At 35.8% G+C, this 25,503-nt stretch overlaps 1 protein-coding gene across 1 annotated transcript in view; it reads right to left on the bottom strand.

Annotated features, from left to right (window-relative positions):
- TMC1 (transmembrane channel like 1) overlaps positions 1–25,503 on the bottom strand; it is a 136,544-nt gene that overhangs the window by 88,506 nt on the left and 22,535 nt on the right. Inside the window, exons 2-4 of the mRNA XM_065907857.1 lie at positions 13,317–13,364; positions 9,605–9,767; positions 2,802–2,930 (exon numbers count right to left, since the gene is read on the bottom strand). Of these exons, the coding sequence (XP_065763929.1) occupies positions 2,802–2,930; positions 9,605–9,767; positions 13,317–13,364 (340 nt within the window). The remainder of the gene's footprint in view (positions 1–2,801; positions 2,931–9,604; positions 9,768–13,316; positions 13,365–25,503) is intronic.

The raw sequence follows: 25,503 nt of genomic DNA, 5'->3' as shown, positions 1-25,503 counted from the left end.
TGGTGTAGGAGGCAACAAATGAATGCTTATAAGGTCCAGCCAAGGAGCATGAATAAGTGATGTGGATTGCTTGGGAACTGCACACACTGAAGAGTGAATACTTGTTAGTAGGGGACAGCAATTGCTTAGTCCCAGTTATTATTTTCATGTAGCAATGTGGACCAGACTGTCTTCCTGTCAAGGAAAAGATGAATATCTGAATTTTAAAATGTGAAATCTACTTTTGAAATTTAAGAACAAAGAAAAAAATTATGATTTTTATTAAATGATTAAAATGTTGAATTTTATGTTACATATATTTAATCATAATTTTTAAAAAGAAACAAAAAGCATTTGGGCCAAATAAAAACCATTTATAATCTAGATTCAGCTGCAGACTCCCCATTTTTGACCTCTGCTCTAGTAATAGGACCTGTGTTGCCCTTCCTTCTATCCCAGTCTTTATCTCTCCCTGTGTCTAAAAATGGCTAAATCCCTGGACTCCAGCCTAAGGCCCCAGGATCTGGAATCTGCTACAAGATGACCTTGTGGGTACATTTTGAAAAATCTAGAAGTGGCTGACCATAGATTCTGCTGAACTGTCAAGATACCCTCTTTTCTTCCTTGGAGCATCAAAATCAGTTGTCCATCCTGCCAGACTGTCCAGACTGCTATATGGATGTGCCACCATCCCCCAAGGCTCCTGGGGTTGCCTGTGGCTAAGTATGCTTCCACCCAGTCTTGCCAAGCCCTATACCCTCCCCATCTCTCCTGTTATACTGCAGGGAATCAGGCAACACTGAGTCTGCCCTGAGACAAAATGATAATTACAAGTTGTGGTTCCCAGCTTTGTGCAATATTGTGGCACTCTGATTAGTGTTTCATATGAAAGAACCCACTTTATGAATCCAGTAACCCTGTAAATTAGTAAAATTTCAAATGAAACCTGAGGTCAGAGGACTACACAGTTCATTCAAATTTGCACAGCTTTTAAATGGAAGATCTGAGATTTAGACTCAAGCCTGATGCCCATCCCTTCTCCACTGCTCTATATGGGAAATGCAGACAGGAAGAATAAGGGCTATTTCTACACCTCCATGCAGATGGAAAGGAAGGATATATTTTTTGGCATTTTTACTCAATTTCACACCATACTTTGAAAGTTCAAAATATTGTTACTATATAATTTTACAACTTTCCACATACAGTTACCTGTGATTTCCAGGTTTGGGGATTTCATGGTCAGCAATATTTTAAGACGTATTTTGGGAACCAACATAAGGTTGCCAAACTTCTATTTTGCTAAGTAAGGATATTTTTTAAACCTATTATTTAGCATCACTATCACTTCATTGAATGGAAACCATTTTAACAAACACACATACACGCACACACGTATATGCACATGCATATACATTAATAGCTTCATGGAACCAGAAATGCTGCTTATCTTTGGCCTCATTTGTGACTGGTGTACATCAACAAGCATAGGCGGTTCCCAGCCTACAGCTGTGTGGTGTTGCAGAAGTTTTCTGGGAAGGCCACTCTTTGGAACTTGGAAAACTTTATTCCACAAAACAATACTGTTAGAAATGATACCTAGGTTCCCACATCATAGGGGAAAGCTGGAATATCTTGTTTTATTTTGAATACAGGGTAACTGAGGTCCCAGAAGTTTAAGCTATTTCTTTAAATAATGCACAGCCTCTTCCAGAGCCAAGATTAGTAGTGAATTACCCTGATAGCTGCTTCAGTTCTTTTTTCATCACCAGAGACAGTAACATTTTTCTCTAATTTTAACTCTGTATTTAATCTCTGTATTTATTTATTTAATCTATTAATTTATTTATTATTTAATCTCTGTATTATATATACACTAAACATTTAATGTTATTAGTTAAATAGACTTGTGGAGGGATAGCTTTGGAAATTTACCATCGTTTATAAAACTGATTCTGTGGGGAAAATGTAATCTGTAGCACATCTGTGAGATGCAAACATGGTTGTTATCACAGACACATCCTTTTTATTCATGCCCCGCTTCCCCAACCACTGTGGCAAGGAAATAAAGTGTGATCCTCTGAGGCAAATCCGCTTGCAGTCCCAGGAAAGGGATAATCATTTGACTTTTTTTTATCAGGAGTTTATAAATCTATGTGTCTCTGAGTGCATCAACACTCAACATAAGAGTGAAACTAGGTTGCTGACATGTTACCAGGGAATAACTATTAGCATAAGCCTTAATTGGAATCGCGTTTACTGTTCTGTGGTTTACCATCCTCCCTGTGCTTTAATAAGAGCTGTCACATGAATACATTGTTTGATGCTGGAACCCTGCAGAGAAACTAGAGTGTGCAATCCAACAAACTTGTAAAAATCAAATATAGTATCTTTTTCAGAGAGATAGTAATGAATGTATTAAACTAAGGAAATTCTCAGTTCAAGGAGCAAATAATTAAAAGTGATCAGAGGTTGTAAGATTCCAAATAATGAATTTAATTATGGTTGTTTTCTTTTATAATCATTATCCCAGCCTCTCTAGTGATATATATATATGTATCATATATATCATATATGTATATATATGATATATATATATCATACATGTACACATGTATGATATATATGTGTGTATGTACATGTATGATATGTTAACATTTGATACATTAATTATGTATATATGGCCGTGAACATTATATATAATGAGTGCTTTATATAAATGATGTACTACATATAGTATTATCTATAATGTATAGAAAATAGAGAATTTTGGAAATCAATAACAAGGAAACTGTTTCTAATTATGAAAAGTAGCATCATACTTGAGAACTTCAATTTTCTTCTCCATTTTCCAAGGCTTGCATTTGACAGTAGCAATCATTTGTCTTTTCTCATCTAACTCTGCTTTCAATCTTTCCAATTCCTCTTCATCTATTTCTTCTTCTTCTTCCCTTTAAAAAACAAAAAACAAAAAACCTTCTTTAGTAAAGTTAAGATTTGCCTGACTTCCAAACTTAAAGAATGCTATCATAGACTCAGCTGATTAATGCGTAACAACTTGGTTGTATACAGTGAATGCTGAGATCCATAAGCCTTAGAGCTCGTAGTTGAACGCTGAGGCAGGATTTCTGGAATTACTGTAACTTTAAAAAATAGTATTTGTATTCTGAAGTCCAGAAACCATTTTATGTCCATAGTCTCAAATTCTCAGAAAATCCGTGGAAATAAAAAGCTATTAATATATTTTCTTCTCTTCTTTGTTCCACTGTACACCTTCCCCCTCCAATTCTACGTTTCATTTAAAAACTTTATTTTTCAACAAGGATAGTAAATTAGAGGTGAAAGTGTCTTTGAAGTGCCCTTAAAAAATTTGTTAGCCCTGTCTCAAGAGAAAGAAAAAAACTGAAATAGGAAAAAATAAAAAGAATCTATTCCTCTAAGGTAACTTAATCTGTTAATTAAGCTCAAAACTTCAATTGATAAAATTGAACTCAAAGTGTACTTGATAGAAGTCAATCCTTTGAAGAGGCCTTCAAAGGAATTTAGTTTCTCACTGAGCAAATGAGATGGATCTTTTCTCTTCTGTGTTCCTAGTATTGCAAAAAATATCAAAGGGTCCAAAACTCAAAGAAAACAAAATCTAAACATGAGCGACAAGGTTTTTAAATTGAAGAATGTAATGCCCTGTTGTAGAGAACAATGTTTTTGGTAAGAGATTTTTTCAGTTATGAGTTATTGTTGCAGAGAGAGCAAACCAGTCAATCCTAAAGGAAATCAACCCTGAATATCCATTGGAAGGACTAATGCTGATGCTGAAGCTCCAATACGTTGGCCACCTGATGCAAAGAGCCAGACTCATTGGAAAAGTCCCTGATGCTGGGAAAGACTAAAGGCAAAAGGAAAAGAAGGTGACAGGGGATGATATGGTTAGATAGCATCACTGATACAATGGACATGAATTTGAGCAAACTCTGGGAGTTGGTGATGGACAGGGAAGCCTGGCGTGGCGCAGTCCTTGAGGTCTTAAAGAGTCAGACACAACTTAGTGACTAAACAACAACAACATGGTCACTTAACTTCCAGTTTACCCCTTTAGACTTAATATTGTGATGCTGTGGCTGTGACTCTGTAGGACCCATTTCTGGTTTGTCAGTTGGCTCAATATTCTGCTGTCATAATCGGCTGCCAGTAGAGTATACTAAGAAGGGACTTGGTTTTTCCCTCGGCTTCCTGTTTGCCTCTTGTGGATGCTTACCCTTCAGCAATTCTTCTTCACCCCAAGAGCTGCAGGGCCTTCCCATAGCTGCGGATGAGACTAGTTTGCCAGTTTCCCCAACATTAGCAGAACGAGCTTCATCACTCGCCCTGTAGACACCAGCACCACTTGAGCATTGCCCCCACTGCAGTAGTTTCAACTCCCCAGGTCTCTCCTCTATGCTTTTAGGTTTTAATTTCAACCTCTTTCCATTGTTCCTCCAGGCCCTGGTGTGCTATTTGCTTCCTATAGTTGCTATTACCATGATACTTAGTATTTTCTTTTCACCTTTCCAGTAACCTAATTATTATTAGCCTAGTGATTATTTATACCTACTAAATCAGTTCAGTGCAGTTGCTCAGTCATTCCGACTCTTCGTGATCCCACGGACTGCAGCATGCCATGCTTCCCTGTCCATCACCAACTCCCTGAGCTTACTCAAACTCATGTCCATCAAGTCAGTGATGCCATCCAACCATCTCATCCTCTGTTGGCCCCTTCTCCTCCCGTCTTCAAGATTTCCCAGCATCAGGGTCTTCTCAAGTGAGTCAGTTCTTTGCATTAGGTGGCCAAATTAATGGAGTTTTAGCTTCAGCATCAGTCCTTCCAATGAATATTCAGAACTGACTCCCTTTAGGATGGACTGGTTGGATCTCCTTGCTGTCCAAGGGACTCTCAAGAGTCTTCTCCAACACCACAGTTCAAAAGCATCAATTCTTTGGCACCTACTAAATAGTCCTCTTATTAAACACTCTCTCTTTGATTAACTGTTGGAGTTCCTTTCTCCTAACTAGACCTTGATTGACAAAGAAGGTGTAATATGACTCAGGGTTAGTCAGAAACATGTTTTGTTGTTCACTAAACTCATGACCACACACAGTAGGGCTATGGCAAAAGATGTTTTTGACAGTTTCAGCTGAATAATAGGAGAACATACCCATAGTTTTATAGCCCACCTTACAAAATAACTTCACAATCTCCTTTCTTTCCCACCAACCCAGAGTTTTCTTAGGGTTTTTTTTTTTTTTTTTAGGGCTTCCCTTGTAGCTATGTTGGTAAAGAATCTGCCTGCAAAGCAGGAGACCAGGTTCGATCCCTGGATAGGGAAGATCCTCTGTAGAAGGAAACAGCAACCCACTCCAGTATTCTTGCCTGGAGAATCCCATGGACAGAGGAGCCTGGTGGGCTACAGTCCATGGGGTCACAAAGAGTTGGACACGACTTAGTGACTAAACCACCACCAGAGTTTTTAATCAGGTCATGGTTACTGAAACAGAAATTTAATTAACCCTCTAAAATAACGTTTGTCATTGATAGTTTTGTTGGTTTTTTTTTTAACCAATTACGATATTTTTCTTAGAATAGTAATCCTGGTTTAAGTGAACTATGGAAGTACACTCATACTAAGATACAACTCTGAATGTCGTTAAGTTGTTTTTATTTTAAATATTTGATGTTTATTATATAAAAATCCTTCCCTGGTAGCTCAGATGGTAAAGAATCTTTCTGCAATGCAGGAGGCCGGTTTGATCCCTGACTTGGGAAGATCCCCTGGAGGAGGGCATGGCAACCCACTACAGTATTCTTGCCTGGAGAATCCCATGGACAGAGGAGCCTTGCAGGCTACCATCCATACGGTTGCTGAGTCGGACACGATTGAGCAATTAAGCACACACACATAGAAAATCCTATGGTGCTGTACGAAGATAACAAAATACTTATACAGAATGAAAGAATGATCTATTTCATGTTTGGATTTACCATGTAATTAAAGCTTATTTCTCTACATTTCTCTATGTTCCTAATACTAATTATGTAGTTTCCTGCTGTCTTAAACCCAGTACTTTATATGTTTAACATTCAGATTCTATGACTCCTTCAAAAATCATATGAAATGTCTTCAATACCCTTTTCTGATTGTCCTTATGAGATAGTTTTCTTTAAGACTCTAAATCACTTTTCACTTCTCTGGCACATTTATACAGTCTTATTCCATAATAATTGTGTCTTAAGTGGCCTCTCCCTTACTATGTTATTAATTTGTAGAGAATGGAGGCAATTTCACATTCACATCCATATCTTCCAAAGAAATTAGCAAATTATCTTCGACAGAAGTGGAGCTGAATAAATATTTATTAAATAAATGTTTATGTGCAGAATTTTTCTGGGTGACGGGATTACCAACAAGTACACTAAAATAAAATATAACAATGTCTTCCAAGTTATGAAAAGATATTTATTCCTACACTAAATGATCTCAGACTGGTATATTTTTAATCTTTGTGCATACAACCCAGCAATACCACTTCTGGGCATACATACTGAGGAATCCAGATCTGAAAGAGACACGTGCACCCCAATGTTCATCGCAGCACTGTTTATAATAGCCAGGACATGGAAGCAACCTAGATATCCATCAGCAGATGAATGGATAAGGAAGCTGTGGTACATATACACCATGGAATATTACTCAGCCATTAAAAAGAATGCATTTGAATCAGTTCTAATGAGATGGATGAAACTGGAGCCCATTATACAGAGTGAAGTAAGCCAGAAAGAAAAACACCAATACAGTATACTAATGCATATATATGGAATTTAGAAAGATGGTAACGATAACCCTATATGCAAAACAGAAAAAGAGACACAGAAGTACAGAACAGACTTTTGAACTCTGCGGGAGAAGGTGAGGGTGGGATGTTTCAAAAGAACAGCATGTATATTATCTGTGGTGAAACAGATCACCAGCCCAGGTTGGATGCATGAATCAAGTGCTCGGGCCTGGTGGGCTGGGAAGACCCAGAGGAATCGGGTGAAGAGGGAGGTGGGATGGGGGACCGGGATGGGGAATACGTGTAACTCTATGGCTGATTCATATCAATGTATGACAAAACCCACTGGAAAAAAAAAAATCTTTGTGTTGTTAATTGTCGATTGTTCCAGGAAGATCACGCTGTGCTACAATATATAGTTGTTGTCAGCTAAGTTACCTTCAAATATGCAGGTAATTAAGACATTACATTTTTTGCATAATTTAAATATAATAATGCATAATTAAACATTGCATTACAGGGAAACTGCTTTTCCAGGAAACCACTCAAAGAAAGTGCTAATCATATTAAAAGCGCATAGCACAAGCATGCTTTGCTTCTAAAATGTAGGGCTAATTTGTGTAGGAATGACTTTCTATCTTAGTTTTGATTTATTTAAACAACAGTTGTTAGGAAAAAGGAGGCATAATGTGCTGAATTTCTCACTGCTATAAACGTATTACTTATTCACTTAAAACTGGGTCAAGAAAAGCATATAATATTATTAGAAATACTTCAAAATGCCAACACACAAGGCAGTTTTTGTTAACCATCTCCAAAGACAGTTAGCATTACAACCTTGGATTTAGTTGGTTTCAAATGTTCTTTCAGTGCAAGAAAAATTCCCTAAGGTGTTTCACATGAACATTTAAATAAAAGAAGATCATGAATTAATTAACCTAAATAAATGTGCCATGATTTGCCTACTAATCTTTCTCAAAACATATTTGCTAATACATTTTCTTAAAAACATAAGGGCTTATCTTCAAAGTGAACAATAGAATGTGGACCCTGAAATAGTGATCAAAACTGTCAATCATCATTAAGTAATTTATATTATTTAAAATAGTTGTAAAAATTATGGTGGTAATAATATAATTTGTAAAACCTATGGAGATAAAATTCATTTTAGTCAAGACTGGTTCTGCAGAGGAGAGGGGAGGAAGGGAGACAGGTGCTTCTGGCTTCTCAGAATCAGGATGAGAGTGGGACCAGCTAAGGAAGACCCTGTCACAGGGACAAGATTGCCCCAGGTAGCAGGTGCCAAGACCCAGTTGATTCACATGGTCCTATTTCTAGAGGTTGAGCCTTGACAGGAGGGCCTTGAGCAGACCAAGAAAGCAAAGGAATACCCATCTGAGTCATATTTTAAAAGCGACTTCTCTGAAGCACAGATGGAGAGGAAAAGGCAAATTCTGGAACACAATCTATATCATTCATATGTCTATTGGTGATGTTTCCTCAATGAAATACCACTGTCAGAAAGCATCAGCTTTGCTAGTAGGAAATATTACTACCTAATAATAGAAATAACAACCACAATAAGACATGAAACTTAAAAGGGTGCTTTGTTTTTGAAAAGAACAAAACATAAAAATACTTGAAGATAGACATAAAAAAATCAGAGTAAAACGGAAAGCAGGCGATTCAAGGATAGAAGAAATAGAAGAAGGATAGAAGAAAGAAGAGGATATTGGGGAGAAGAAGAAAAAAGAAGAGAAGGAGAAAGAAGAGGAAGAGATTTAAAACCTTAAGTCAACAAAAATACAATGAAGAAATGGGTGGGGTTACTCTTATTTTAACAGAAACCATCGTCAACTAATGCTGAACTTCTCTATTGACAAAATATTCACAAATAATAGCTAGTTATTGAATACCACAAGGTGTCATCTTGGGAGGAAATCTTGGAAAGTTCTTCAGCATTTAAAGTTCTAGGACTGTTTCAGAGGAGAGATCCTATCGCCTCATGGTGAGTCCCATGCCCCACCTAGGGGTGGCAGAGGAGTTATTCTCTTGAATCCTTTCCAAGTGGCCTAGGTTTCCTATTAATAAGTGTGTTTCACATATACAGTTTTTCCACCTGCTTACCATTTGCAATTTTCCAGGAAGCAAAGACCAGAAAATTATTTTCTTGGATTTTTTCCCCTAAACAGCATTTAATGTATTATTCTAGACAAAGGCAGCACTCAGAAAATCATTGGCCTGCTAGAAGTGAAAGAGTTATGTTAAAAAGGAAAGGACGATCCAATCCTCTCTAGGGACAGAGAGTTAATACGTTAGACTTTGGGAGGTACATACAGCTCTGTCCCATATTCCTCTTTGTGTGTTTTTTTAAATTACAGTTTGATTAAAATGATAAGAACCATTCTTGTCTCTTGGGTTGAAATTAACCATAGTTTTCTAACTCCTGCTCTATAAGATACGTGATTTGGGATCATGTTTATGTTTTTCATTTAACTTCATTAATGATGCATTTAACTAACAGAATAACATTAAAATATTTAAATTAACTATGTTAATGACCCATGACAATTTCGACCTCTTATAAGGAAATCTCTCATAAGTCCATTCTCAATATATATTCATTTAAAAATTCTATTTTAATATCAAAATACATTTAACTAAGTAAAATAAAATGGTGGTATCAGACTAAGCTTGTTTTTTTGAAAGTAGTTTTAGTTACCAATTTTAAGGCTAGGGAGTGCCTAAAGAGTGATCTTTCAGCATCAGGCATTTATGAATGAAAAATAATGTCAATTATAGATCAGAACTAACTTACGCTCCTCTCTTTAGCCTCCTCCTTCTCTCTTTCTCTCTGGCCTTCCTTGTTTCTTCATCCTCTGGTTCAGGTTCTGGATCATCTTCATTGATAACATCTCTGGTCCGTTTCCTCTTTGGTCTCATGCTCTCTCTTCGAGGTAGTTTGTTTTCCTCCTCTTCCTCTTCGCCTAAACACAGCAGTTAATGCTTCAGTGAGTAGTTTCAGAAAAGTGCTTTCCCGATCCCAAATACAGTCCTACTTTTTACTTATCTTTAACACACCTCTGAAACCATAGTCTAGCAATTTGTCATATCAATATAAAATGCACCATGCCATATATATTTCATAGTCTGCCATTTAAATACACTTATCTACATTCTCATTTCTTGTGGTTTATCTACTCACATATGTGAGTATCAATCCCCAAATTCTAACAATGCTTAGAATTCCAGCCTTCATTTACTTGTATAACTAGATGACTTGGGAGTTTGATATCATACCATGACCTCTCAGACCAAGTTTGTAGATTATCACTTCAATACATAAGGGTTGAGTGTTTAATCACTATGTGCTAATATTACTTCTATCTTAGAACAAACAATAAGAATGCAAGGAAATGCTATAAACTAGAATAATTTTGAAGAAATTAATTTATGCCTTGACATAATTCTAATTGTAGATTATCAATTCAATACATAAGGGTTGAATGTTTTAATCACTATGTGCTAATATTACTTCTATCTTAGAACAAACAATAAGAATGCAAGGAAATGCTATAAATTAGAATAATTTTGAAGAAATTAATTTATGCCTTGACATAATTCAAATGCCTTCCTAATTCAAATCATTCTCATTCTTTATTTTTAAACTTTTTTTTAAAAATTGAAGCATAGTTGATTTACAACATTGTATTACTTGTTCAGGTGTACTGCAAGTGGTTCAGTTTTACATATATATATAAAAAATATATATTGCAGATTATTTCCCATTATAGGTTTTTACAAGATATTAAATACAATTCCCTGTGTTACATGATAAATCCTTGTTGCTTATCTATTTTATGTAAAATCATTTTCATTCTTAACTTCAAATACTTATTTTTCCTAAATTTCTTTCTCTTTCTTAGATGAAATTGATAGTAAAAAACTTTGCTGATCATTCTATCTTTTTGATTAGAAATAGATAACTAGTAAATTTAATATAAGATTGAGAAAATAATATTATTTTATTCACCAACTGACAATTTATGCCTCATATATCCATAACTTCTTTGGAAGGTTTCTGGTAAAGAGTAGGGGGAGAATTCATTTCCTTCCTTCACTGCTTATAACAGACGATCCTACTTCACATTCACTTTAGCTTTTTAACTTCTGATATTTAGACTTAATTACTATTTAAAAAAACAAATATTACTCACAATTATCACTATCTTTTAAAATAAAAGCTACTATAGGGAAAAAATTGTGCTTTAATGGAAAACTATGAAATGTCTGTACCATACCCTTCTGTGTTGTCTGATGCTGCTTCTATGGAAGCTATTTTGTAACTTTGTAAGTTGAGATCACTAGATAGCAATGCAAAATAGTTCTTGTCCCTAGACAAGCAAGTGAACTCTTTTCAGTGCGGACAACCTTCCACCACCAAAAAAGAAAGAAAAGGAAAAAACCCCACAAAACAGTCAAGTCTTCACTTGCACAATCAGTTCAATATTCCTGATCTATAAATGAATCTGTTCTTTTAATTTTCCTTTGAACTGGTAACTGCTATGAATGGCTCACCGGATTCCTCATTTATTAGTTAAATATGTTCATTTTTACATAGTGTGTGTCATTTTATTTTTTTATAAATTTTGTTATCTTTTCAACATTACTTGTTAAACCTTTATTGATATTCCAAATCTAAATAAGATCTAAACATTACCAATATTACTAAAGTTTGACTAGCAGAGAGAAACAGAACAATTACTTTTCTAACTAGGTTTTGAAAACTATACTCTTGTCATCAAAACCAAAAGTTTGTTAAATACTGTGGGAGATGTTGCATGATATTCAAACCCCACTCTGGCATTTTGAAAATCTACCCAGCCTTTATTGTTCATTTCAGTCACTAATCATAGAAAGAACAAGAACCTCATAGGAACTGAGAAACAATTTCACCCTCAAATAACTCAAAAATTCAAGAAGCCACTTGGTAGTCTGCATTTTAGTATATTTTACATTAAAGCTAAGCTATTAAACTTGCAGAGTTTTACCATGGATGAAAAGTATATCATTATATTTATCTTCTAGCACTTTGGACAAAAAGGTTGTCTTTAGTGTTTTCACTAGTTTCCAAACATTCAAATTCTTTATACAAGGAGTGTTTTACAGTTGCCTACTAAAGGTGGATTTGCATAAACATTACCTTTTGGAATGGGCTCATTTTAGTTTTGAACAGTAGCAGAATATACCACCTCAAAAAGACATTCAGAATATACCACCCCAAAATATGCCACTTCTGTGTATTGACTATTTTGAGACACAGCACTTGAAAAACAGCAAATGCAGAAAGAGATTTTCTCTGAATTCTCTTGTCTGCCTGAAAACAGCTGCCAAAAGGAACTCAACTGTCATAAATCCCCTCCCCAGGAATTTCGTCCCCAAGGAACACTACAGAAGTGTTCTATAGAGGAGACTATAGGTCAACACCACATGCAGACATATTTTATCATAAACTATCATACCTCCTATCTATTCTCTTAAAACTTATTCTCTTCCAAGAGACCTGCATACCCCTCCCTTTTCCCTATTAAGATGGCATTTAAGTCTAAATTTTAAGCCACCTCACACAATTATTCAGTATTTTTCTGGGTATCATCCATGTATACATGAGGTGTATATGTTAATAAACTTCTGTTTTGGTTTGGTTTTCTTGTTAAACTGTCTCAGATTATAGGAGTATCAGTTAAGAAACTCAGAAGGGTAAAGGAAAAATTACTTTTCCTTCCCTATAGTAGTCTAGTCAGAGCCTCTAGGATCTATGTGAGACTCTGGGCTGTTTGCATGCACAATGCACCAAATCAATGAAAACAACTGTCACCATGAACATTCGCTGGCTGTCATATTGGGCTCAGGTTTTTAATTGATAGTGTTGATGTATTCTCTAATTGAACTCTCCCTGAAATGCTGCACTTTCAGTTTTGATAAACTCAAAACTTCTGCTCATAAAATGATCTTTCTCTGTTCTAGTCCATGAGTGGTTTGCATGCCTGGGAAGGGGTCACAATCCAGGCTCTTGAGTTGAACCTATTCAAAGTAAAAATAACAGGACAATTTAGACAAAATATTCATGAATTTAAAAGAACAGGTTTATTCATTTTTATTGAGCAATCTGATCACTTTAGTCAAAAAAGGCCAATCTGTTATATTGTAATAGATTCAACCTAAGGGAAAATGTTTTAGGACAAAGAAAATAGTAAAGAAATAAAAAAGCAAATTTTTCTGGACCACCATCCACTTAATGATGAGCAGTTTATAAATTGAGTGGAATGTGTGTGTGCCAATTGAATGGACTCTCAAGTGAAGAGTCTATCTGATGGGCTTGATTGCTCTTGTGAGACCACTAAAAATCATCTACTTGTGCTCCTGTGTTTGCACAGGGTCTCATATTCCCACAAGATAAGAAGACAAATCCCCTAAATTTGCTGCTATTCCACACGAAACATATCCCAACTGGGTCCATCCCCACTTACTTGAACTTTCCTCAGTATCATCTTCTTTCTCCTCCACTTGGATTTGCACTGTCGAGGAAAGAAAAAAATATAGCAATTCTTTAAATGACAGCACAATTGCTAATAACTGGTTTTTACTGTTGTTACTTTCATTGTAAAGTTTTCTGTGCAGTTAAATTTTTTCAATAAACTTGTCAAAACGAATATTGTTTATTAAAAATATATAGCTACAGCATCTTATAGAGTGTTGTGCAAGGACTTTTCTGCTTCATCACCTTCAACAATTTGCAAAACATGTTAATCATAAGCCTGTCAGTTCAATTCAAAATAACTTCAACCAAAATAAATTTTGTTCTGCAGTAAGTTGACTTAGGATTTGTTGGATCATTTCATTGTATTTTAAAGAAAATTGTTAGCAAAGCTATATCCACATGTACAGACCATTTGGTTATTATAACCAAATTAACTTATTAAAATAGAGAATATTTCATTCTAACCAGTTACTCAGTGTCAAAGAACCTTACAAAAATGCTTAAAAGCTGATATTTCCTATTTTAACTATTTCTATACATATTATATGCAGCCTAAATTTTCCCATATATGATTTACTTTGACAATGTAGAGACAGGTGATTTAACAGTTCTTTCAAGACAAAGAATGTTTTTTCTGTTTATTCCTCCCCTCATCCTCAGGGTCTTGTTTTCAGATTAGCTCCATTTTTATAAAGGCATATACAAATTTTATAAAAATGTAATGGTACAATAATATCAGAAAATATATTAATTGGCAGATTTTTTCCCCCTTGTCAACTACTGTCTGTTCATCACAGGTTGAGTTGGCCAGAGACAAAGATCTATGACTTGCCATGGCAAAAATCAGAGCAGACTATTTCTTTAAACCACAGTCTAGTAACTCATTTAAAATATTAATTTACATATTTTATTTAAGGTGGATGAACCTAAGTCCAAAACAGCAAAGATAATAAACAATGGTGCTGTGGACAGAGGAAACAACCCCTGGTTTTGTTTCTGCTCAGCACTGTCAAAGGTTATTATTCAGAGCTTGACAGCCATACTGAAGAGGCTGCACATACAGAGTTTAAATTCTATTCACAAAGAAGATTATTGTAAAAGCACTTTTTGCCTTTAAACAGCATATGCATAAAAATTTTTACAATATGCAAAAATGTTATCACTCAATGTCAGCCATGGAATAGGAAAATAAGTGTTCTTTGTTCAGAGTGGACATATGCCTTTGTCACTAGCTGTAACTGGATCTGCAGGGGACAAAAGTCTTTATGTCACTACTGAGAGTTCACAGTAGTGACGACAGACACTTCTCAGAAGATATTTTATGTTCAACAATAAGTCATGGTCTTTACTTGCAATTAATGCTACCACCAAATTTCTTCAGTCAAAGAAGAATTCACTTAGGAAGGCATCTTAATGATATAAGATTAGCCTTAGACTAAGGTCTGATCAGTGGCATAATATAGGAATAGCTGAGGACAAATAGCAAAGGCTGACACACAGCCTCTTTTGCACCATGCATAGCCAAAGCAAAAATTCACACAAAATGCTAAACTGATTTTTAATAATCAACTCACTAGACATGATTAAAGTTAAATAATGAAATGGAGGAAAATACTAAATAATAGAGATACAAGCAAATCATTAGCAAGGATTACAATCATATGAAACAAAAACAGCAAAATGAAATGTCCCAGCCAAGGAGATAAGTGACAAATCAATTTCCTCTGATAACCAGAAGAGAGAAAATGCAGGGCTGGAGTCATGGATCATCTTCTAAGGTACAGGAAAGATAGTTATAAATTGCCATTAAATAAAACTCCATAAGAGGAGATAGCTCTGCTGTGGTTGCAAGTAGAGAAGAAAAAAGAGCTATGGTTTCTGAGTGATGTAACGGACAGTATTGCAGAAATAGCCTCTTCACTCCTCTTGAGGTGACTTTCCAATAGCGATACTCATCTGTGCATGATCATCTGCACATTCTCAGTAGGTGCATTCTTTGTTTAACAATGTTTCTTTTGTCTGGCAGTTGAGTCAGGAGCTATAGAGCCATTGTTTTTATAAGTATTGTGACCATAACTGATTTATTCTTGATTCAAACCTTCAGCAAAGGCAGCATCAGCATCAGGAACTACATACCAGCACCATGGCCAGGAGATTGAAGACTCCATCAAGAGCCTCAGATGAAGCTTGGTTTTAATGTAACGCTATCTAGTCTGAGAAGCTACTGAAACTCAAAGTAATGCTGAAGAACCAAGCTGAAAAGCCCCTCCCAAACAAAAACCTGTGCAAAAGAATAACTCAGAACACTTAAATGCGAGTTACAGACTGTCTTTCCCTTCTCAGACAATTTTTGGCATGGATTGTTGCCATCCCTTCTCTCAGCAATCCCTGGTAGCTTGCTCCCAATCATATGACCTTCTCATGTTCTGGATGTTTCCCAAAGTCTATTGATTATATACTTTAAAAATTACCTCTCTCCTGGGGAGTGATGGGAGGAGAGTGGGACAGTTTTTTTTTGGGGGGGGGGGAGGGTCCTTTCTAAATGTTGAAGGCAGCAAGCAAAACTACACTGAAGTATGCTTATTTAAGAGAAGAATATGAAATAGGAGCAGATGAACTCCTAGGCAACCCAGATCCTCATTTCATGCAAATAGACCCAGTAATTAGAAACAGTAAAAAGAAACAACAGTAAAATGTCACATTTTAGAGGCACTGGAATCGTTCAGAAAAGTGAATGTTGTTCCAGGCTTTCTTTTTCAGTCTATAGCACTGAAAATATTTTATGGTTCTTCAGGATCAGAGTGGCCAAGTAGCTGAAAGAGCTGAATGATATCACCTGTTCCTCTGACCCACATTTAGCTCATGAAGGGATTATTGCAGCACCGGGTCATTCCTTTGGAAACTGAGAATTCTTTTATTCAATTAGCATTTATTGTGCATTTACAAGGATCTGTAGAGCAAAGTGTTCTGGAGTAGTTTGTAGACTCTAGAAGAAAAGTGATAGTCCTTAAGGACTAGCTATTTCATGGAAAAGAATGACTTTATAACGATGAGATTCAAGTTTAGGTATGAATATCTTATCTAGTTTACTTGGGTTATTGCAGTAATCTACTAGTTATGTTTATTAGCAATGTGAGTGAGTGAAGTCACTCTGTCGTGTCCGACTCTCTGCGATCCCATGGACGGTGGCTTCCAGGCTCCTCTGACCATGGGATTTTCCAGGCAAGAGTACTGGGGTGGATTGCCATTTCCTTCTCCATATTAACAATGTACTAGTGTTATTTTTTTAGGGTTCCTTTGTGTATGAGCAAATGTCAACATCAGTTCTTCCCATATAAATGGGGTACATTTCCAGGGAATATAGCTAATATTTCATAATAACTGTAAATGGAGTATAACCTTTTAAAAATGGAAAAATGAAAAATGATGTAAAAAGTCACAAACAATAAGAGGAAGTAAATAAACTTTGATATTTAAAACAAAAGTACTGCCTTTATCAAAACTGGGCATATAAACATACTTTCATGTTTGCCTGCAAAATGGTAAGAAACTGTTCATTAATTAAATTAGAATTGTATTACTTAAGGAAAAATTTAAAATAAATTAAATAAAATATAAAAATTAAATTAAAAAAATAAACCTTTCAGCTCAGACTAAACTGCCCTGAGACAGACATTAATCCATGCCATAACAAGCACATTTCCAAGTCTTCAGTGAAGAACCCATGTCATCAGTATGTGGTATGATGTGGGATGTGAGAGGAAGAGAAGAATCAAGGATAGTTCCAAGGCTTCTGGCCTGGGTAACTGGGAGAGTGGAGATGCAAGAAAGAGAGATAGCAGGCTCTAGGGAAAATAGGTTAAGTAGCAACTGTTGAAGTTCAGGAGTTTAATCTGACTAGATGAAATCACCAAACCATATAGAGGTATCATTTCCCCTACAGAGAATGGCCCAGCACTTGGCTTCCATTAATTTATCAAAACACTATCATTGGTGGATGTTAAGTAGGGAATGGAAGCCACTGTCCATGAAAGTGAACAAAAATGATGGAATGTGATCTTTCTTCTTCTCATATATCTACCAAGGACATAAGATCTGATTCAGCTCAACTCAGCAGCTCCATTTATTTTTTACTAGTTTTAGGTCAGGATAAGAAAATATTCAGGCTTCCCAGGTGGTGCCAGTGGTAAAGAATCCGCCTGCCAATGCAGGAGACATAAAAGACTCAGGTTCGATCCCTGGATTGGGAAGATCCCCTGAATGAGGGCACAGCAACCCACTCCAGTATTCTTGCCAGGAGAATCCCATGGACACAGGAGCCTGGCGGGCTACAGAACATAGGATTGTAGAGAGTCAGACACGATTTAAGTGACTTAGCACACATGCACTCAAAGATATTCAGGACATTTGTTTCTAACAATCCAAAGTCCTTCAAGTCATGGACTTGAGCATGATATTCTGGAAGCCACAGAGTAAAAAGAACAATTATTTAGCCATTATATCCATCAAATACATTAATGAACCTGTAAACTATAAGACATTTTAAAAAACCCTTTGAACTAGGAATAAAAGAATGAGATCATTACACAACTGTCAATAAGGTATCTTGGGAAAAGGTTTAATCTGACAGACCTAGGCTGATATTCTTTCTGCAGGTGCCAGCATCTTTCCTTAATACCATTAAAAACCTTAAAATCATAAGGTCTTCCTTAAAACCACTGAAAAAATCATGGGGTGCATATGTTCAACAATACACTAATGGAAATTTGTATAATAAATGCCAAAAGACTGGTCATATTTTCAAACATTATAATATCTTGGAGATACTAAATAGTTATTTTACATCTCTGTGGTTACAAAATCACAAAAAAAGAATAATAATTTTGGTTTTTGTTAAGACTCACTCAAGGAGGGAGGGAGGCAGGCAAAAATATATATATAACTGCTGTAGTAACTGTCATTCTCTAATGTCTTTCCTTTTGAATTATATTTATTTTTAAGGCTCTGTGGCCCTTAAGAAATAGAAAATAAGTAGCTGCTAATGCCTGCTTTATTAAAAACACAATATAAAATATTGTATTTGCCAAATAGAAGAGAATTAAGTCTATGGAGAAACACATTTTACCACAAGGTTCCAGCAAGACAACCCTGAGATAAACAAAGACAAAAATGAAAATTCACTCAAAATAAAGATCACACCTTCTATCCTTTCACAATTAAAATAAGAGGCGGGGAGGAGCTAAGATAGCGGAGGAATAGGATGGGGAGACCACTTTCTCCCCTACAAATTCATTGAAAGAACTTTTGAACGCTGAGCAAACTGCACAAATAAAATAAGAGGGGATACACACCAAATTTTTTGGCACTTTTTCCTTGTTTCCATAGTATATAAAATTAAAATTAAACAGGCTGAGTGAAATGGGTAGCTGGTATGTTTCCATATTCTACCACTCACCCCCTGACCGTCAAGAGCAAATATGAAATGATGAAGCATCATTCTTCAAATGGCAAATTATATACAGGAGTGTTTGCAAAAAGCTGCAATCAGATATTTCTTGACACCATGGTCTACAGAAAGAACAAAGCAACTCTTATTCTATGTGGTTTAGAGGGTTGTCTTTATTTTAACTATATCCAGGAAATAAATAGCTATTTACAAAGGCATTTAGAGTTCTCTATAGTTACAAAAAAGTAAGTGGTGTCTTTCTTTTTCTTTGCATTTAGATTATTTTGGGGGGAAGGACATTTCTTATTTAGCCATGCTGTCATAATATATATTCAGAGTGTATGCTCTCACATTACAGTTACCACAACAAAGGGCAACCGCTGTAAATAAATGTGCTAAAATGAAAATACATTCTCCTGTGAGAGTTTTTGTGGCTATTAACCCAATGAAAATAGTGTGTTAGAAACCCTGACGACTTTTCTTCTATATCCTTGGATTGCTTAGAACAAAAAGGAATCTTTCTGTCGCCCATAAAATTTCTGTAATATTCCCAGTCATGAAGAAGAAGGATTGTCCGGATTCACGGGTAAACAAACAAAACAAACAAAAAACACAAAAACTCTGAAACGACTGAAAGAAGATGATTGCTCTCAGAGCATAAAAAAGTATGAGGCAAGGCTGACTGAACTCTATACAGTCTCTACCCATCCTTCTAGCACCAGCCTTTGTTCACACAGAAGATGCTTATTAATACTAATTAGCATACATTAGCAAATGTTAATGACTGTCTTCTAAAGAACAAAAGGCAGTGGGGGCAGAGAGTCAAGATGAAAGCTGAATGGTGAGAGAAGGGCTCCAACAAGACAGGCAGAAAAAAGAAAATGAGAGCCGCTTAGAACTTGAATTTATTTTCTGAAATTAAGAATTTGTTTCTCTGACAAAATGTTAATAGGATTAAGGATGAAATAATTTATTTTTCCTTAGAAAAAGTAAGTCATTGACTAGAAAGAATCATTCTTTTTTCTGCTCTTTAGCTGTTTGGGAACAATTACACATTATAGGATTTGCTACTCAATTAGGGATATTAGATAACACTGTCATCAGTTAATGAAAAAGAATTCTGAATTCTAAGTATCCTCAGGAGTTTATATAGCTGCCAGGTTCTTTTGTCCATGAAAGTCTCCAGGCAAGAATACTAGAGTGGGTAGCCATCCCTTCTCTAGGGGACCTCCCAGATCCAGGGATCAAACCCAGGTCTCCGGCACTGCAGGCAAATTCTTTATGATCTGAGCCACCTGGGCTTCCCTAGGAATGCAGGAGACCTGGGTTCAATCTTTGGGTCAGGAAGATCCCCAGGAGAAGGAAATGGCAACCCACTCCAGTATTCTTGCCTGGAGAATCCTATGGACAGAGGAGCCTGGCAGGCTACAGTCCATGGCGTCACAAAGAATGAGACAGGACTGAATGACTAACACTTAGGAATTTGTAATTATTGTGATCAACTATCCACCCATGTTAATTTCTTCCTCACAGACTCAATTTATAATATTCAATAAGACCAAACCCTTAAGTAATTCGTAGGTAGTCTGTCATTTTATTAAAATAGCTCACATAAAATGTGATATATGTGTTCATTTATATCCTAAGGGCAGTTGGTTAACATATGAATACTCTAGTTAGTAATCCACAATAGTGAAATGAAGTTTTAACATCCAAAAGACTAGTCAGAAGTACTTCAGCCATCTCTACCTCAAACTAACACTAGATGATTTGTTAAGTAAAGTAATGCTTCTTAGAAGTGAACTTCATGAAATCAAATGTGAGAGAGAGAGAACTATTGGTCTGTTTCTCTAAAGAATCCTGACTAATACAAAGAGTATCTGCCTTCAGGGTCATTTTGATGGAATTAGATAAATACTAGAAACAATAACACAAGATATAATGGCAAGTTCCCCAGAGACATACAAGCATAAATGTCTATTGTAAATATCTATTAGATATTAGAACTCTATAAATATCTATTAGAGTTCATAAGAGAGTGAGATTATGCTCATTAGGACTTCAGGATATTCAATTTTTGTCACATTTCTTTAAATATTTCTGGAAATAAGCAGAACATTAATCAATACAAATGAACATGTTTCACTACTTAATTCCATTTGGATTAATTCCAATTCCTTCAAGATCATGGCCATAAAGAACAAAGTTTATTTCTATCACTGGCCTACTACTGATAATAGGAGGAGAAAAGGACTTATGCTTATTTGGGTTCCTAAGATTATTTCATTCACATCATAGAACTAGAAAAGGCATCTCTGAGCTTTCAAGTTGGCAGCTGGCTCTAGTAGAAAGAGCCTGAGGTTTTAAGTCAGGCAAACTCATATTTGAGTTTTGGCTCTGCCACAATTTTATGCCATAACTTTGGATAATTCATTTAAATTCTCTATGTCTTAGAGAAAGGAAGGAATAATAACCATCATGCCAGGAGAACTAAATGTAATAACAAATACTGGCATATAATATAGTGCCTCACACATAGCAAAAGTTATAGTAATCTACAGTTCAGTCACTCAGTCGTGTCTGACTCTTTGCAACCCCATGAATTGCAGCATGCCAGGCCTCCCTGTCCATCACCAACTCCCGGAATCCACTCAAACTCATGCCCATCTAGTCGGTAATGCCATCCAGCCATCTCATCCTCTGTTGTCCCCTTCTCCTCCTGCCCCCAATCCCTCCCAGCATCAGGGTCTTTTCCAATGAGTCAACTCTTCGCATGAGGTGGCCAAAGTATTGGAGTTTCAGCTTCAGCATCAGTCCTTCCAATGAACACCCAGGACTGATCTCCTTCAGGACTAGTAATCTACAAGCACGGTTCAAATGCTTTTATGCATACTTAAAAAAAATCTTACATCTTTCACGTAAAATTCTAGGAAGACAAGAAGACACAGCTTTACTTTAATATCTTGCACTCTGCAAGTAAGAAAATTGCCATAATATTCAGTCTGGTATTATATTTAAGACTAATCACCAAAAAATGAAAACAAGGAATAAAATTTGAGCCAAAACACTCCATCTCTTGATACTCTTAGCTTTACTCCTCACCACACCTGTTTATGACAACAGCCACTGTTGAAAGTCATGCTCTCTGAGCCAACAGTCAACTTCATTAGCCAATTTTTGCTTGTCACTAATTGGAGCATTTGTAGCACAGGTTTAAGTTGAACAAAAAACAAGGGACCAATAGCCATTGTGAGTAATCATCTTCCAGTGACACAGAAAATTAGTTTCATACAAAGAGAAGTCTGTGGACTTTGGAATGAGAGATTTTTATATCCTCTCTTACTTAGCTTCCAAATTCCTTTCTTGTCAGTACTCTGACATCCAGAGGACAAGCTTTTAGGACTATGTAGCAACAGAAAAGAGAGAAACAGGATGAGGAGCACTCAGTAAGTACCTGACAGTCTGCTAAGTCTACTAAAAATTGGAATCAGCATCCTGATCAAAAGTGACTTTTTTGTTTTCAGTTAAAGGTAATCAATTTTATCTTGATTAAATGCCAGAAGGTTGGGACTATAATTGTAACTATTAATGTCTCATAGGGAAGGGCAATGGTCAAATATTAAGATCTAAATTTAGTCCTATGACAGCCAGGTGGGAGGCAGGATAGAAAGCTGATGCTTATTAAAAAAGACCCCTTTAAAAGAGAAACAAATTCAGGTGCTCATTACATTTTCAAATTCCCATTATTCCCTGCTTTTCTTTCCATAAGACGGACTTACTTTGGTTATTGAGACAAACCACATCCTAAATCCAGAAAGCAGGACCAGACCACATGAGACCAGACCACACGAGACTCAGTTTCCTAATCTAGTATAGTACATTTTTCAGGCAGTTGAAGGTAGGGCTAAAACTGTAATGGTAGCCTCAGAAGCTATTTGGTCTACCTAATGTAATCAAGTATTCCCCAAGAAACCAGTTTCTAGGTCTTACAGAGCCAGAGTAGCCTTTCAGCTCTTTGCTCTTAGAAGTGAGATCTTGTCACTCAGACATTCATCAGAACTGTTCAGTTTCACATCCTGTCTCATGTGTCATGAGATGTCACTGTGAAAGCGTGTGTGTGTGTGTTTGTGTGTGGAAGAGAGGGAGAGAAAGAGAAAGAGAATTTTAAAAGCCTCAAGGAAAATTTCAGAATCCTAGATTTCTCTTCATAGCCTCTGCATTATTCTCACCATCTATTTGGTTGGCCAAATATTCTTTGTGGACCAGTTTTAAACAGTAAATTCAATTTCTATTCAGATTATCTATCTCTTCTTGAGTCAGCTTTAGCAGGCTATCATAGAAGTAGTTTGTACAATTTACCTAAGTTGTCAAATTTATTGTCATGAGTTGTTCATTGTTGTTTTTCAGTCACTCAGCCGTGTTCAACTCTCTGCAACCCCATGGACCACAGCACACCAGGCTTCTCTGTTCTTCACCATCTCCTGGAGCTTGCTCAAACTCATGTTCATTGAATCAGTGATGCCATCCAACAATCTTGACCTCTGTTGTCCCCTTCTCCTCCTGCCTTCAATCTTTCCAAGTCTCAGGATCTTTTCTAATGAGTCAGCTGTTTTCATCAGGTGGGCAAAGTATTGGAGCTTCAGCTTCAGCATCAGTTGTTCATAATATTGCCTTATTATTCTTTCCGTGTCAATAGGATTTGTAGAGGTGTCACTTCTCTCATTTCTGTCTTCTACTAGGTGAATAATTATGTTCAATTAAAATTATTTCCTCTTGATAAATTCCTGATTAGTCTGGCCAGAAGTTTATCAATTTTATTGATTTTCTCAAAACACAAGTTTTTAGTGTCAATGTTTCTATTGTTTTTATCTTCCATTGATTTTTAGCTCCAGCCTGTATTACTTCCTTTCCTTTGCTTATTTTGAGTTTTATTTACTCTTCTGTTCTTTTTGGTTTCTTAAAGTAGAAACTGAGATCACTGATTTGAGACCTTTCCTTTTTTTTTAAATATAGGTGTATAATGCTACAAATTTTCTTTTAAATACTGTTTTAGCAGCTTCCAAAAGATTTTTAAATGCTATATGTTTATTTTAATTCAGTTCAAAACACTTTCTAATTTCTGTTTTGCTTTCTTATTTGACCCAAGGGTAATTTATTTATTTATTTATTTTTTACTCTTTTTTTTTTTTTTTTCACAATTTAAGGTGTGTTTTATTTATTTATTTATTTTACTTTACAATATTGTAGGTGGTTTTTGCCATACATTTACATGAATCAGCCATGGATTTACATGTGTTCCCCATCCCGACCCCCCCTCCTGCCTCCCTCCCCATCCCATCCCTCTGGGTCTTCCCAGTGCACCAGCCCTGAGCACTTGTCTCATGCATCCAACCTGGGCTGGTGATCTGTTTCACCCTTGATAGTATACTTGTTTCAATGCTGTTCTCTCAGAACATCCCACCCTCGCCTTCTCCCACAGAGTCTAAAAGTCTGTTCTGTACATCTGTGTTTCTTTTTCTGTTTTGCATATAGGGTTATCATTACCATCTTTTTAAATTCCATATATATGCATCAGTATACTGTATTGGTCTTTATCTTTCTGGCTTACTTCACTCTATATAATGGGCTCCAGTTTCATCCATCTCATTAGAACTGATTCAAATGAATTCTTTTTAATGGCTGAGTAATATTCCATGGTGTATATGTACCACAGCTTCCTTATCCATTCATCTGCTGATGGGCATCTAGGTTGCTTCCATGTCCTGTCTATTATAAACAGTGCTGCGATGAACATTGACCCAAGAGTAATTTAAAAGTGTGATATTTACTTTCCAAATTTTGGTGGGTTCCAGATAAGTCTTTTGTTACTGATTTTAATTTAATTAGTTTAATTTTACTGTAGCCAGAGAATATATTTTGTACAATTTGAATCTCTTCAAATATATTGAGATTTATTTACAACCTAAAATATGGTTTATCTTGCTAAATGTTCTATATCCACTTGAAAAGAATGCATATTCTGCTATTCTTAGGTGGACTTATATAAATTTCAGTTAGTTCAAAACGGTTGATAGTGTTGTAGAGGCCTTCTATATGCTTATTAATTTTTTTGTTTGTCTATCAATTATTACAAAAAGTACTGAAATCTGACTATAATAGTGAGTTTGTGTATGTTTCCTTGCAGTTCTACCAGTATTTGCTTTATATATTTTGAGGTTCTGTTATTAGGTATACAAATATTTAAATTTGTTATTTCCTCTTGATTAATTTGCCCCTATTTGTATGAAATGGCATTCTTTAATCCTGGTAACATACTTTGTTCTGAAATAGAACTTGACCAATATTAACATGATTACTCCAGCTTTCTTTGAATTAATCTAATACATCTTTTTTTTCCCCATCTTTTTTACTGTTAAACTATTTGTATATTTATACTGAAAGTGAGTTTCTCATAGGCAACACATAGTTGAATCTTGGTTTTTGACTCTAGTCTAACTGTTCCTAACTATTAATTTGGGTATTTATACCATTTATGTCTGATGTTAATCTCATACAGTATATGCTTCATCTTAGACACTGTCTGTAAAAGATTAATTTTATCTCTTTAATTTCATCTATGCCTCTACTTAATTTTCCCATTAGCCTCTTGAATGTGTGTAATAAGGTTATAATAACTATTTGTCTACTATTTATATTATCTGTATCTGTATCATCTGGGTAATTATGTTTC

The sequence above is a fragment of the Muntiacus reevesi genome, chromosome 17 (assembly GCF_963930625.1).
Source record: "Muntiacus reevesi chromosome 17, mMunRee1.1, whole genome shotgun sequence".
Classification (NCBI taxonomy): Eukaryota; Metazoa; Chordata; class Mammalia; order Artiodactyla; family Cervidae; genus Muntiacus; species Muntiacus reevesi.
This window is presented reverse-complemented; position numbering and strand designations above follow the sequence as displayed.